The 16,867-nt window shown below is 32.8% G+C and overlaps 1 protein-coding gene across 1 annotated transcript; it reads right to left on the reverse strand.

Annotated features, from left to right (window-relative positions):
- Positions 1–1,978: 1,978 nt before the first annotated feature.
- On the reverse strand, positions 1,979–3,696 carry LOC107927044 (probable N-acetyltransferase HLS1-like). The gene is made up of 2 exons (XM_016858013.2): positions 3,231–3,696; positions 1,979–3,140 (listed from the first exon to the last, which is right to left on the reverse strand). The coding sequence occupies exons 1-2, from the start codon at positions 3,402–3,404 to the stop codon at positions 2,175–2,177; spliced, it is 1,140 nt and encodes a 379-aa protein (XP_016713502.2). The 5' UTR covers positions 3,405–3,696; the 3' UTR covers positions 1,979–2,174.
- Between the last annotated feature and the right edge of the window lie 13,171 nt (positions 3,697–16,867).

The raw sequence follows: 16,867 nt of genomic DNA on the forward strand, positions 1-16,867 counted from the left end.
CTACTTGTGAAATATGTTGAGAAAAATGAAAAGCTTAAATCTCACATTGGGTAAATACCAAGTGTGATATATGTATTTATATAAGAACCCATTTTAAGAGTTATTGAATGATTAAGCTTAAAATCTTATTTCATGCATAGGGTGTAAGTCCAAATTCGTCAGGGTTGAAGGTGCACTTGCACAATATGGGTGACGTGAAATCTTTGGACTAGTTTGACCCAAAAAGAGTTTCTGGATATTTTAGCCCAATACATATTTTATTTTTCTCAACAGATATTAAACAAAATCTGTATTAAAAGGAAAAATGTCTCGATTTGATTTTATTCCAATTAGATTGATTTTCAATTTGATTTGATTTTATTCAAATTGATTTAAAGGCTCCTTTAATGGAAAGATTTGTATCTTTATTTATGAAAATTTTCAAAATTCCTCCATATTGAATACCTATAAAAGCTGCAGAATTCTTCACACACACACAGAAATAATGATTTTTCACTCTAAAAAATTCTTTTCATTTCCTCCAAAGCTTTCAAACATTTTGGTGATAGAAGAAGGTAAAGTTTGTTCGTTGATCACTACAAAGGTACTACTGCCGCGATCATTTTGTTGTTGTATCCTGAGAGACAATCAACCAATGTTTTTCTAAGTATCATAGGAGCGGCCGAATTTATTTTAAGGAAACTATGGAAACAAACCTCAACATCTAGTAAAACTCGATTCTCTTTATTCGATTCTTGGTTTTCCAAAATCTTGTTTATTTAATTATTTTCAGATATGATGTTTTAAATAAATATAAATATTCATTTAATTTGTTTTATTTAAATCTAGTGTTTTAATATAAATATAAATATAAATATAAATATTAATATTAATATAAATATAAATATTTGTTTATATTATATTATTTATATAATTATTTATATTTATATTTGTTCGTATTGTCCAACACTTGATAGAGATTAAAGTCCTTTTATCACTTAACAATTGTTGATAGCACAAATCCAAATGATTTTATTAGATAAGAAAGGTTTTGCTTGAAACATCAAAGGCCTAATTTTGTGTATACTACAAAGTCTTTTTTTTTTTAAGATGTTTTCAGTATATAATAGCGACATTAGAATCCAATTAAATTCAAGATTGTGCCGGATAAACTTCGGGGAGGGGTAAAGCTCTCCCGATACTATTTTCTGATCCTGAAAGCTTGTTTAAATGATATTAAGCTATTGACTTAACCGATGTTGATAATACAAATCTAAATAATTTTATAGACTTTTTTTGATAAATTATATAGATAATCACTCAAATTTTAACCCATTCCTATTTTGATCTTCGAATTATTTATTTCATTAATCAATCTCAAAATTTAGGTGAGTAGCTGGTTTTTTTCTTTCTTTCACAATAATGGGTATCCCTCTCAATCTTTAAAGATGGCATGTTAGGGAAGGAGGGTCCACATAAAAATATTTACTCATCAAGGAAAAAAGGGACAAAGATTGGACCACGGTGGAGCTGTGCAAAAACAAAGGATACCGTGGGGTGCAACTAATTAAGGAAAATCTTATGAGATTTTGTGTCACCGATGTGAAAGGAACAAGGGAAAACACCCCACCAGGACAGGAGAGATTAGTTTGTCAATTATGCGGGTCGTGTTGGTTTCGAATGGACCCAAGTCGGTTCATTTTTTAAAATTTTGGACAATTTAGGTTTAGGTCGGTTTCATTTTCTTTCTTTCTTTTTGAAATTCAAATCATTTTATTTTACTGTAAATCCTTTTTAACTTAAGGCTTAGGGTTTTTTTAAATCATTTCGAGTTATTTACTTAAATTATTTTGAGTTCAATTATTTGAAATATTGATATGGATTAAATTAACTTAAATTGTTAGTTTTTTATGACTAAATTGAGTTAAATTTAAGTTGGTTGAGCAAAATTTTTAAATTTAAATTATTTTTTGGTTTTATTAAGAGAGACAAAATCCCAACACGAAAATAATACATACTATTATTAGTGTTTTGGCCAACTTTCTCAAGCAACACTTCAAAAATTTTTTTCTAATGAGTCGTGAACTCATGTTTGATCGAAATTCTAGATTTGTTTATATGGATTGGAGTTGACAAAGATTACATGAACGGGGGCTCTATCTCTGGGCAGACAAGAGGGGTCTGTTTTGTTTTGATCATACCTCTCTGGGGTCAACAAAAAGAGTTCTTGTTGTTGGGATTTTTATCAACTCATAGAAGCTTTCCCTTTCTTCATTTTTCAACCCTTTTATACACCACAAATCTTCAGGGCACGACAATAATCTCCAATGAGGGATGTGACGTCTCAATGTATCGCTACCTCCAACTTCCGTCACAACAGCCTTACAATCACTACACTTTGCAGCCATGTTATGCACCAGTCGGCACAGGGTCCGCACCAGCTTGCCCGACATTGGACCTTCACGATACACCCCGTATATGAAATAGAACCCAAATGGGTGCATAAAATCTGGTATGCCTCGCCATTTAAAGCATGGAACAAGGTTCCCCATCAACTGTGAGCTCTTGGTGTACATCAAACATGATGTTGGTGCATTGCCTAACCTCAACTTGAAAACCTCCCCACTCTTCCACACACTAACCATTGCCCAACTACTAGGTAAAATTTCCCCCCATGATTCACCTCTCGGATAAGCCACCCATGTCCCTAAGCTCAGCTTGTTTCTCAATATCTTGCCGATATCGCTTGGGAAGAATTCCATCGACGACATGAATTTACGGTATAAAGACTCGGCTTCTTCGACCTTCAGCTTCTCGAACTCGTACTTGGACGATATCCGATACATTGGACAGTTAACGGGGTTTACGAGAATAGCCGGGGTCCGAAACTTGACATAACCGAGCTTCTCCACGAAAAGCTTGAAGGACGCATCGTTGTCTTTCTCCGTGGCCATATAAGCATAATCGACGCCGCTTGCAATGAACCATTCTTCCAATCTGACCACCAGGCTAGAGCCGATCCCTCGTCGTCGAAAAAGCGGGGCAACCCTTAACCCCAAGATGTATCCCACCCTGGCAAGATTCTTGGGTGGTTTGTGAATCGTCACGAGCTTTATAGATCCCTGGATGACACCAACCAGCTGGTTATTCAGCTCGGCTACCTAACATAGAACGTAAATGAAGTCAGTGCAACAAATATAGATTCAGTCCGACCATAAAAAGAGAAGAAAAAAGAATGAAAAGAGAAGTACGATCATGTTGTAAATCGGGCTGTTTCGGATTCGGCAAATGGGGTCACCCAACGTGTCGGTGAAGAGAAATCCTCTCTCAGCTGGACCTACCTCGCATCTTCTTTCGAGATCTTCAACTCGAGCTCTATCCTTTTGGGGGTTATAGCTTCGTATGTTTAGCTCCCCATATCCCATAATCTAATGATTTCGATAAACCACAGCAAACACCAAACAATAATGCTTCATATTTTATATATACACACCCACACCAAAAAGAAGAAAATGAAAACACCTATGAAGAGAGTAATGAAAACTTGTAGACAAGAATTGTGTGATTGATGGAAGGGTTTGGATGGAGATTCACGGTGATTGATGATTTATAAGGGAAGGGGTGGGGAATTGTGGAATGTTTGTTCTCTATCATTAGATTCGGCAGATATGATCCAAAGGGCTTCGAAAACTATATATTATTGTAGCAGACAGAAGGTGCTTAATGATAATAGTGAGGGGATAGGTTGTGTTGTCGTTTTTCCTCTTTTCTGAAAATTTTCGATATCCAATTATTTTTTTTAATTTTCGATTAAATTTAAATTTTAATTAAATTAAACTGTAAATACAAAACAAAATTCTATCAATATTATCCTTCTTCATTCGCAAAATTTCAACTTGAAATCTTGATGGAAGTACGGATGTTAGACTTAATTTAAAACCCGTCCACCCACGTTAGGATAAGCTCAGCGCCTCAGCCTCACGCCACTGTGTATATGTCCTTGGCCACCTAACACACAACATCATCATCATCATCATCATCATCATCATCATCATCATCATCCAACTTTAAATAGTAATTGTACGACACATCCTTATATTATAGTCAATTAATGGAAATTTTTTAATTTAGCTTAAGCATTAAATACCAACATAAATTAAATTCGAAGCATATTTAAAGTACATTAATTAAATTTTAAACACCGACTATTTTTTATGTATTCAAGTTATGAAATATTTTTTAAATGTTATATCTAAGTTATCCTATGTGATGACACATATATTTACAATTAGATACACATTTTTTTGGTGAATTACAATAACAAGATAAAGTCCGAACAACAAATGCGATTAGCACGACTTAAACTCAGGTCACACTTGAGTCAATGAACATCCTGACTATCAAATCATTACATGGGGTTCTCAATACACATATTTTAAATATGTTCTACATCAAATTTAAACTGAAATTTAATATTTTAATTAATATAATAATACTTTAAAAACACTATTACATTTTTAAAGTTTATAAACTAATATAAAATCCATCAATATACATACAAAATTAAACATCCAAACTCACCGAACTATATATGAAAACAAATATGATAGAATCTAATCATATAGTTTCAATATAATTAATCATTAAAGGATAATATTAATGATCATGGAATATGCCTTTCTTCACCTTTGCGAGGGGTACGTGTACGGCATACAGTACATGGGTTTTCTTAAAGGAAAAAAAATTGTGAGGTGGGGGAATAGAATTAAACTAAAAGTAATTTTGGGCAATTTTAGGGTTAATTGTAAAAGACGTCCTAAACTATGACTTGAATCTTTAGTGTATCGGTATCGTATTAATCAAATCATTTTATTAGCCTAACATAAACTTGGGTGTTAATTGCCATGTCGAAATTTGGCATTGACTATATTTAAAACACGTGGATAAGTTTTTGTATACACATATATGTCTATTATATGGATAAATTGGATATGATGTGTTAAAAGACATATAATTTGGCATCTGATTCATGTTAATAATGTGATATGCACATGTGTTTAAAATTTTGGACGGACATATGTGTTTAAAATTTGATCCACTTAATCTGAGCTAGCATTTATCATCAAAGCTAATGTTTAGGTTGATAGAATTTGATACTTTAAGGACTCAATTAAAACATTTTAAAATTTGGAGACTAGTTTAACACTTGGGCCATAGTTTGGAGATGTTGGTGTAATTAAACTAATAACAAAAATTATTTGGTACACTGTAAGTGAAGTTTTTAGACTCCACAAGTAGGATGAGGGAGTTAACAAGAGTCCTAAAGGATATTGTAAAATATTAAAAAATATATATTTAAAAAAAATGCATAATAATTTTTTAAATTTGTATTTTTAGAGACTAATTTTCTATTCAATCTACAAGCTCACTATTTATTTATCTTTTGAGTGAAGACTTTGGAAAGTGAACCAAAAATGCTCTTAGAGATATGCTATTAACTTTGTACAAAAAGAAACGAGATATGCCTTTACCAAATCAAGATTGCATCCAAAATATCAGACATTATACATATATAGTTTATTATATATACTATGTTTGTTTGGTGAAATTAAAGAAACTTTGTAGATTTTTTATGATACAACTCAGTGTTTCTTTGACCAAAAGTTTCTTGTAATCTATCAATCTTTGAGATTGTATTATTTATAATTATATATATAACGAAATTTCAATGAAAGTGTAGCGACGTAAAAATTTTGATTTCGGTCACTAATTGTGGCGATCTAGTGAAAAAGTTTGGAAACTGAAGTTCGATTTTAAAATAAAGAGAGAGTCGCCACCGATCCTTTTTCCTAGGTGTGATCGGACACCTATTAGATTCATTTTTTAAAACAAAAGGAAGGCTGAATTTAAGTCTACGTTAAAAGCCAGAGAAAAATTAGGGTTCGGGAGTCGGTTACGTGCGAGGAAGGTATTAGCACCCTCGCGACGCCCAAAAATTGGTATCTCATAAACACATGTTGTCTTAATTTTCAAAAATGCGAATTCAATGTAAAGTTTAGTTATGATCCGGAAAAAAACGAGAAATTTTAGTTTATTCCGGTTTTTGAGAAGGGTATATTGCTTTAACACGAGTCAATTGACGTTCACCCAACGTAGCGATGAACTCGATGACTTAATGTTAAATCGATATGTTGCCTTGATTATTGAAATTAATTAGCAAAACAAGAATACGATTTTCGAAATAATGCAAAGTAAAATAATATGAAATAAAAATCAATAAATGAAAGAGCTAGGGATATATTGAAACAAATAATCGAGGTGAAAATAATATTAGAAAAGATGAAGGTATAATGTAATAATAGAATTGGACACGAAATTAAAATAATGAATGTATACACATAATAATAATATTAAGAATGCGTGTGTAAGATGACATATATATTTAGCGATATTAAAAATCCATACAACATACATAGAACATATATAGTATATGCATACCTTAGAAATGATAAGAATAATAATAAAACTATTTTGTACACTACACAAATACATACATACACACACATATATATATAGATATATAAACAATAGTATTAGGAATATACAATATAATATTAGAAACATGTATATAATAGTGCAAAAGAAAAATATGACAAATAAGATTAAAATATATATAATAATATATAAAATATAGTGTTAAAGTCTTATATACATAACGTATGTGCAAAACACATAAGATTAAAACATTTATATAATACATACATATACAACGAAAATACATATATAAAATAACATGAGAAATATACGTAGGAATTTAGTATACAAAACTAACTATTAAATAAAATCATATACATACACGAAATAATGCGTATAAAAATGTAATCAACAATATAAGAATATGTACATGAAATGGTATAAGTATATATTATTAACATTAAAATACCTACGTAATATATATAAAATATACGTAATATGTATTAGAGACGATCATAATAATATAATATATAATAAAAAACTGTTCACACATTACATAAGTATGTACATAAATATATATATATAATAATGGTACCAGAAATATGTCTATAATAGCATAAAAGATAATTTTAAAATATATATATGGGGCAATATGCAAACTATATACATAACATGATTATAAAAATGCATGGCCTTAAACACACATATAACGTATGCATATATAATAACATAAACACAAACATTATAAAAATAAAATAAGATAACGATAATATTAAAATGAAGTAATCAAAAAACTATATAAAGGCTATATGTACATAAAAATATATGTATATATAAGTAAAGATAAACCATAGTAATAAAAATAATATAATAATATAAAAAGTGGATAAAATATAATGATATAAAAATAAAATAAGAATAAAGTAATAGGTAATTATAAATACAATATCATTAAAAATGAGAAAAGGTAAGAAAAAGGACTAAAATTAAAATAAAATCGAAGTTATGGGGCCAATTTAAAATAAAAACAAAGAAAAGGAACTTAATTGTAACACGCGTGCAACTTGGAGGGTCAAAAGCGCAATAAACCCAGGTATTAAAATGCTGCGCAACGTGGGGACCAGAATGAATTCGGGGCAAAACCATGGGGCCAAATTAAAAATAAAAAAACCTTGATTGTAAACTCCCAGAAAAGCGAAAGGGCTAGAAGTGCAATTAGCCCTTCCAAAGAAAAACACGCGGATCCTCCCTGGTGCGGGTCGGGTCGACCCGACCCGCTTCCAAAACGACGTCGTTTTTGTTTACTTGGGGGGGACCAAAACGCACCGTTTTGGTCCCCTATATAAGTTAAAAATTTTGTTTTTTTTCTCATTTGTGTAGCTGAAAGGAAAAAAAAGAGATGAGAGAAGGAAGAGAGGAGAAGGGGGAAAGGGGAGAGCTCCGGCCGGGGGGGTCACCGGAAGCTCGCCGGCGCTGGCCACCGCACGCGGTGGCCGGAAAGGTAAAATTTTGATTTCTTTTTTTATTTTTTTTATATTTTTATACTTTTATATGTATATATGCAATAAAATGGATTTTATAGCGAAAATGAAATAATAATGGAGAAAGAAATAACCTTTAGTTTTTTCTTAACTTCCGATTCTTTGATTTTGGTATTCGATTGACTTGTATGCTTTGAACGTTGCTATTGAATCCAAACGATTAATGGACTGCTATTTTGATTCTGGACTTTTTGATGATCTTTCTTGTTTTTTGATTTTTAAAACTGCCAACAAAAGAGAAAGAAAGGCCAGCCCCCCCTCCCCTACTACATTCGGATCTGGCCTTTATAGCCATTTCTATACAACATTTTTTTAAGTTTCTGGCCATTGCTCCTTGTCGTCTGCTCTGTCTTGGTGTTTGTTTCATTTTGCAGGGTATGGAGGGCCAGACGCGTGCGTGGAGAGTGGTGGTGGTAGTGCGCAAGGTGGCCAATGGTTGGCCGTTGGTGAGAAGCGGCGGCTGACAAGATGGGAGCTAGGGTTTACTGCTGAAATCTTCTAAGCAAATGGGCTATTAGGGTTTTAAAATTTGGGCTCAGGTAGTTTTAGGATTGGGCTAGGTTGGTTTAGGGTATTGGGCTAGGTTAGTTGGGTTTTGGGTTTGGTTGTTGGGTTTTGGGGGTGGCCCAAAATTGGCCTGTACAGAAAGCACAATTTTTTAGGGATACTTTAGATATGTAATTTAATTAAGGACATGAGAAACTAGAATGTTGAGGGTCAGCATCGGGGATTTCACTGATGAGATTATTATGCGAGCAGTGTTACCAAGTAGTTATATCTGTGCCTGTAACTTATCAAAGTTTATAACTGCTCAACGTTCATAACTTACCTTATAGAGTTGATAATCTTTTGAACAAAAATAGTTGGATTATGACTTAGTTAATATTGTGGATGTTTGTTGGCTCATATTAGAAGATCAATTTTTTGGAGGAACAAATCATTGAAGATTGGATTGATCTGGATCAAGCAAATTAGATTTCTTGTTTCGTGAAGATTGAATTAAATTACTTGAAAACATATATTGGAGATCTCTAAATTATCCTCGACTTTATTAAGATATTGGTAGTCATGTTTTATTGGCTACTTGGTGGGGATTAATAATGTAAATGGTTTGTATATTCACAAGTCAAATAATGCCTATATATGATTAAGAGAGAGAGTTTTAGCACTTACTTTGTTCATTAGGAATTGCTTTTAGAAAGTGCATTTTGTAAGTAAAACAAGTGAGTCACTTAGTTTTACAAGCTAAGTTTTCAAGGGAAAATTTAGTGTAGAGTGATCTAAATTTTTAGTGCAAGTATGAGGTTGCTGCATTGACAAATAATACGACTTAAATAATTCTTTGTACAAAGTTGAAGATAGTGGATTGGCTTTTGGGCATAACCAATTATTTCTGTTGTTGTTTTTCAATTGTTATATGCACCTGTTATAACTATTCATATAATCACTCAATTTTAGCTTGCACAAATCAATTGTTTTCTACAAAAGGTATTGGAGCTTAACATTTGACTTAGGGCCAGTTCTTTATTGCTTTTGAAAAGTGTTGTTTAAAAGTGTTGTGAAAAAGTACTTTTGAGAAGTGCTTTTGAAAAGTTTGGTTTAAAATTTAAGTGTTTAACATTGCTATCAAAAAGTGCTTTTGAGAAATAAAATGTCTATTTTAGACATGTTATTATCAAGTAACAAATATGCATTTAAATAATATTTAAATTAGTTAATATTATTATATTTTAGTAAGAATATAAAAAATTATTATAATTTGTTGTTAATATTTTAATATATGAAATATAAATTTTAAATATTTTAAGTAATAAATATTAATTATTTATAAAATTTAATTAGAATATATAAACTATATTTTAAATATTTAAATATAACCATTAAATATTTCTAATTAGTATTTTAAAAAATATTTTTTTATTTTTAATTAATGATTTTAACACATTTTTAATTAAGCACCAATAAAAAAAAGGAAAATACTGTGTTATTGGAGGGGTGAAAAAGTAATTAAGCACCAAAAGTGCTTTTGGGAGAGAAAAAGCTAAAACTTTTAGCTTCTCCTTTTTAGAAGTGCTTTTCAAAAGCACTTCTAAAAAGCTAAAAATTTCAGCTTGTTCTTCACAGCTTTTCTTTCAAAAGTGCTTTTGGAGTCAAAAGTGCTTTTTTTAAGCAATGAAGAACTGTCCCTTAGTAAGTGGTGTTCATGGTACTGATATTTTCTACAAATGGAAGATTCATTTGCCTCACGTCCCCTAATGTTGAATGGATCCAACTACACATACTGGAAGGCAAGGATGAAGGTATTCATAAAGTTAATAGATGAAATGGCTAAGTATATTGGTCTTACTGGATGGGAGCCATTTGCAAATGCAACATCAATAGTTAAAACTCCCAAATCTAACCCACTTGGACCATTGAGGAGGAGAATTTGGGTAATGCTAATTCAAAAGCTTTTGTTAGAATTAAGTGACCCAAATCCTTATTTAAATAAAATAATGTGGTAAAATAAAATAAAATTAAAATCCTCATAGAATTATACTTCTTTTATTTTATTTTAGAAAAAGGTTTTTTAAACCTTATTAAACTCTATCTATTTGATATTTTTTGAATAAGGAGTTTCACTCTTATTAGAATAAGGTTTACAAGCCTATAAATAGGTATAGTCTACTCCCCTTGTAATTAATTCAGATTTGACATAATGAATTTTCTTCTCCTCTGCCCGTGGTTTTTTCTTGAAAGGGTTTTCACGTAAAATCTGTATGTTCTTTATTTTTCTATTTCTATTTTTATTTGCGATATATTGTCATTACCGATATTATATTTTTTACAAGTTGGTATTAGAGCTTCCGAGTTGTTAATCTCAATCACGGTAATGACATTTTTGAAGTACGAAATTTTGCTGTTGGATCGCAACACCAGATTTACGTTGTGACAGATAAAGATGCAAGCAGTTCTTGCATAGATGGACTTAGAGGAAGCCCTACTAGGGGTAGATAAGACGCCTTCAATATTGACGGAAGAAGAAAAGAAGCGCAATGATCGAAAGGCGTTAACACAATTACATCTGCATTTGTCTAATGAAATTTTGCAGGATGTGATGAAGGAAAAGACTGCCACTGGATTATGGAATAGGTTGGAACAAATATGTATGTCGAAAACTCTAACTAGCAAGCTACATATGAAGTAATGTCTTTATGCTCATCGTTTGGAAGAAGGTGCATCTGTGCACAAACACTTAACAGTGTTCAAAGAAATTCTCTCAAACTTGGAGGCCATGGAGTTTCAGTATGATAAGGAAGATCTAGGGTTGATTCTTCTTTGTTCGTTGCCCCCGTCTTATTCAACCTTTAGAGATATGATTTTATATAGCCGCGAGTCTCTCACAGTTGATGAGGTTTATGATTCTTTAACCCCGTATGATAAGATGAAGTATCTTTTGGTTAAAACCGACTCTCAAAGAGAGAGTCTTATTGTTCGTGAGAGACAAGACTGGAATGCAGATGATGATCATGGAAGGACACAGGAACAGAATCCTCGCAGTAAATCTAAGGGTAGATCGAAGTCTTCAAACAGAGGTAAAACTTGTAACTTTTGCAAGAATAAATGGCTCATTAAATCTGAGTGCTATAAGCTACAGAACAAGATCAAAAGGGAGGCTGCGAATCAAAATGGAAAACAATTAGAAAATTCTGGTAAAGCTAATGTTGTAGAAGATTATAGCGATGGTGAACTTCTAGTCGCTTCTGTCAATAATTCCAAAACGAGCGAGGAGTGGATCCTTGATTCGAGTTGCACCTTCCACATGAGTCCCAATCGGGATTGGTTTACAACTTACGAAACAGTGTTTGAAGGTATTGTGTTGATGGGAAATAATACTTTATGTAGAATTGCAGGTGTTGGAACAATTAGAGTTAAGATGTTTGATGGAGTTATCAAAACACTCAGTGACGTACATGTTCCAGAATTAAATAGAAATTTAATTTCATTGAGTACTCTTGATTCAAAAGGGTACAAATACACAGCTGAAAGTGAGGTTTTGAATATTTCCAAAGGTTCCCTTATTGTGATGAAAGGGCAGAGAAAGACTGCCAAGTTATATATTTTGCAGGGTTCTACTGTTATTGGTGATGTAGCTATGTCATCCTCTTCCTTGTCAGATGATGATATTACTAAACTTTGGCATATGCGCCTACGGCATATGAGTGACAATAGCATGACAGAATTGAGCAAAAGAAAACTTCTTGATGGGCAAGGAATTTACAAACTGAAGTCCTGTGAGCACTACATTTTTTAGAAGCAAAAGAGAGTTCGATTCACCAGAGGAATCGATAACACGAAGGGAACGTTAGAGTATATTCATTCTAATCTGTGGGGGCCATCCAGAGTGTCTTCGAGAGGTGAAGCTAATTATATGCTAACTTTTATTGATGATTTTTCCCAGAAAAGTTTGGGCGTTCTTCCTGAAGCAGAAAAGTGATGTGTTTTCTTCATTTAAGTCTTGGAAAACCATGATTGAAAAATAGACGGGAAAGCAAATAAAATACCTTCGCACAGACAATGGCTTAGAGTTCTGTTCTGATGAATTTAATAAACTGTGCAAGTCAGAAGGGATTGTAAGACACTTAACAGTTCGTCATACTCCATAGCAAAATGGCGTTGGAGAACGAATGAACAGAACGATCTTGGAGAAGGTTCGATGTATGTTGTCAAATGCCAACTTATCAAAGTCATTTTGGGCAGAAGCAGCCTCTACTGTATTTTTTTGATCAACCGATCTCCATCCGTTGCCATTGAGAAAAAAACTTCATAAGAGTTATGGTCTGGTAATCCTGCTGACTATTCTGATTTAAAGATCTTTGGTTATCGTGCGTATGCTCATGTTAATAATGGAAAATTGGAACCGAGATCTATTAAATGTGTTTTTCTTGGTTATAAAGCTGGTGTAAAAGGGTATAAGTTATGGTGTCCTGAAAATAGAAAAGTTGTGATTAGCAGAGATGTTGTTTTTGATGAAACTGCTATGCTACCTAACTTATCTCTTAAAGACTCTTCCAATAAAGAAAATCAAAAGCTGGTGGAGTATCAGATTAATCTAGAATCTACAACAGAGTCGACTACTAAAGCCAGTACAAAAATTCAAAATAGAGTTGCTTCTTCACTACAATACTCTATCGCCAAAAACAGAACTAGAAGAGAAATTAAACCTCCAAAGAAGTATGCCGAGGCTGATCTAGTCGATTATGCTTTAAATGTGGCTAAAGATATAGATACAAACCAATAGCCATCTAATTATTCTGAGGCAGTTAGTTGTGAAAACTCAGAAAAATGGATGTTTGCTATGCAAGAGGAGATGGAATCACTACACAAAAATCAAACATGGGATCTTATGAAACTTCCTAAAGGTAAAAAGGTTGTTCGTTGTAAATGGGTGTTTAAAAAGAAAGAGGGGACTCCAAGAGTTGAAGAACCCAAATATAAAGCAAGGCTTGTTGCAAAGGGTTACAGTCAAATTCCAGGAGTAGACTTCACAGATGTGTTCTCTCCAGTTGTGAAGCATAGTTCGATTCGAGCTTTGCTTGGTATTATGGCCATGCATGATTTGGAGCTTGGGCAGTTAGATGTAAAAACTACATTTTTGCAGGGAGAACTTGAGGAGGATATTTACATGCAACAACCAGAGGGTTTTATAGTCTCAGAAAAAGAGTACTATGTTTGCTTGCTGAAAAAGTCCCTTTACGGTTTGAAACAGTCACCAAGACAGTGGTATAAGAGGTTTGATTCCTTTATAACTTCTCATGATTTTAAAAGAAGTAGCTTTGACAGTTGTGTTTACTTTAAGAAAAACAGTGATGGTTCTTTTGTGTATTTACTCCTTTATGTTGATGACATGTTGATAGCAGCGAAAGATAAATGAAAGATAAGAAAGGTTAAAGCCCAACTAAGTGAAGAATTTGAGATGAAAGACTTGGCACCAGCAAAGAAGATACTTGGTATGGAGATTCTCAGAGATAGAAAAGCAAGTAAATTGTACCTAAGTCAGAAGGGGTACATTGAGAAAGTTCTTTGTAGATTCAATATGCAGAATGCTAAGCCTGTTAGTACTCCTTTAGCAGCCCATTTCAGACTTTCATTGGTTTTGTCTCCACAATCAGATGATGAGACTGAGTACATGTCACATGTTCCATACTCTAGTGCAGTAGGATCTCTCATGTATGCCATGGTTTGTTCACGTTCAGATTTATCATATGCAGTTAGTGCAATTAGCAGATACATGGCGAATCCCGGTAAAAAACATTGGAAAGTAGTTCAGTGGGTTTTAAGATACTTACGAAGTACTACCGATGTTTGCTTACAGTTTGGAAGAACTAGAGATGGAGTCATTGGGTATGTTGATGCTGATTTTACTGGAGACCTCGATAGAAGAAGATCTCTTACCGGTTATGTCTTTACAATCGGAGGTTGTGCAATCAGTTGGAAAGCCACTTTACAAACTATAGTTGCTTTGTCTACCACTGAAGCTGAGTACATGGCGATTACTGAGGCTTGTAAAGAAGCTATTTGGTTGAAGAGACTCTTTAGTACACTCAATGAAGACCTTCAAATCAATACAGTATTTTGTGACAGTCAGAGTGTCATCTTCCTTACAAAAGATCAAATGTTTCATGAAAGAACAAAACACATTGATGTTTGGTATCATTTTGTTCGTGATACTATTGCTCGTGGTGATATTGTTGTGAGTAAAATTAGTACTCATGAAAGTCCTATTGATATGATGACTAAGTCACTTCCTATAACCAAGTTTGAGCATTGCTTAGACTTGGTTGGTGTTCATTGTTGAAGATAAACCCTTAAGAGGTTTTATGGAAGAGGTGGAGAAACTTGTTCGTTGAGAGTTCGCGATGAAAAACTTGTTCATTAAGAATTCATGTCAAGGTGGAGATTGTTAGAATTAAGTGACCCAAATCCTTATTTAAATAAAATACTGTGGTAAAATAAAATAAAAGTAAAATCCCCATAGAATTATACTTCTTTTATTTTATTTTAGAAAAAGGTTTTTTAAATCTTATTAAACTCCATCTATTTGATATTATTTGAATAAGGAGTTTCACTTCTATTAGAATAAGGTTTAGAAGCCTATAAATAGGCATAGCCTACTCCTCTTGTAATTAATTCGAATTCGACATAGTCTATAAATAGCTATTGTAATTTCTTATGACACTAAACTTGTATCACAAAAAAAACTATGGTAGAAGAATATAAAGATGATGGTCAAACTAATGATAGAATTTTAAATTTTTTAATATGCTCAGGATCAAATTGGATTGCTAAGAATAATAGATAATCAATAATCTAGTATCTAGATGTGTTTTAATCCACATTTGTAAGTTGGAGAAGTTGATTTGTGATTTAAACTCAAACTAACTATAGGGAATTGCCCTTTTTTATTTTAATAGAAATGACTATATCTCAAAAACCATTGTGAAGATGGCTTAAAGATATATGACTTAGGAATAAAAATTACTCTAAAAGGTGGTTAGAAGGTCTTAAAAAAATTCTAGTGGAAATCACACTTGTGAAACCTAATGATTAATCTCAAGCTTTCCATAGAAAATTGCACTACTTTATGAAAACGACTATATCTTAGGTTACAAGCCACAAAATTATGTGATTCAAAAAATGTTTTGAAAATTACTTGAAACTCTACGATTTAAGCACAAGCATCATCTAGAAAGATGGATGGAACATCTCCAAAAATCCAACTGAAGTTGACCTTTGTAGAATCCTACAAGATTGGCTTCAAATTCTTACATAACTTCAATCCTTACTTTCAACCAATTAGATCTTCTCCACTATTCTGTAACTTACTTTTCCTTTTCCACATTTATATACTGGCACTCCCTAATGTATAGTTTCTGTGTTTTTCGTTCAACATGCATTTAATGGAATTTATACCACCGTATTCACTCAATTATACTTTTATACATATATTTTCTTTATTCAGTTACTGGTACTTACCTTTTAATTCGACAATCTAGACACATGCATTCACATGCTGCACATCTTCTCTTAACAATACTGAAGAATTGAGGGACTTAGCCAGTTCAATCTCAATGCACATAGGGGTACTTCTTTCCAATCTTCTAGGTCAGAGGATCAGCTAAATTTATGCTTAGATACCATTATAATTGTAAGACCCCACGCTCGACCCATTCACCGGATCTGGGCATGGAGCGTCACAATGGACCTATGCTTATTTTTTGCTAACTTAACTACTTTAAATAGACTAATGTAAAATAATATAAAAATAATAATTATAATATAAATTCGTACAATTGAGGCATCAGCCACTAAATGTTTTGTCCCTCAACATTTATCTCTGAACGATCTATTTGTTTACAATGGGACCATGATTTCAAAAACCAGGCTCTAAGGAGGTTGTCTGGTAACACCATTATTTTGTTTAGGGTGAAGCCTCCCCATTTCTTATGTGCATGACTTTAATAGTCTGTGATCCTCGATCTCGCCTCTATCTAGTGGTCCCTCCTCGAAGTCCTTATCTTTGACAATTTTTATCTTTGTCAGTCTTGTAAACATCAATCAACTTTGTAAGTTCGAATTAACTTAGTGACTTAATTTAGTGCATCATAATTTAACCCTATCATACGAGGGTAACATATGTAAAATAAACATAAATACTCATTGTTCGTTCAACGCGAATGTTCTACATTAGGGTTGCGGACTCCACCCAATCTTTTGAACTACTCGGCTCGCCGTGAGTCCTTTCCTCGATTGGACTTTCCTCTAGTTTTCAATCAAAACACCTCGCCATATCCACGAGTTCTATCCTTACTTCTTGTCTTTCTTTTCTTTCA

Source organism: Gossypium hirsutum, chromosome D03, assembly GCF_007990345.1.
Source record: "Gossypium hirsutum isolate 1008001.06 chromosome D03, Gossypium_hirsutum_v2.1, whole genome shotgun sequence".
Lineage (NCBI taxonomy): Eukaryota > Viridiplantae > Streptophyta > Magnoliopsida > Malvales > Malvaceae > Gossypium > Gossypium hirsutum.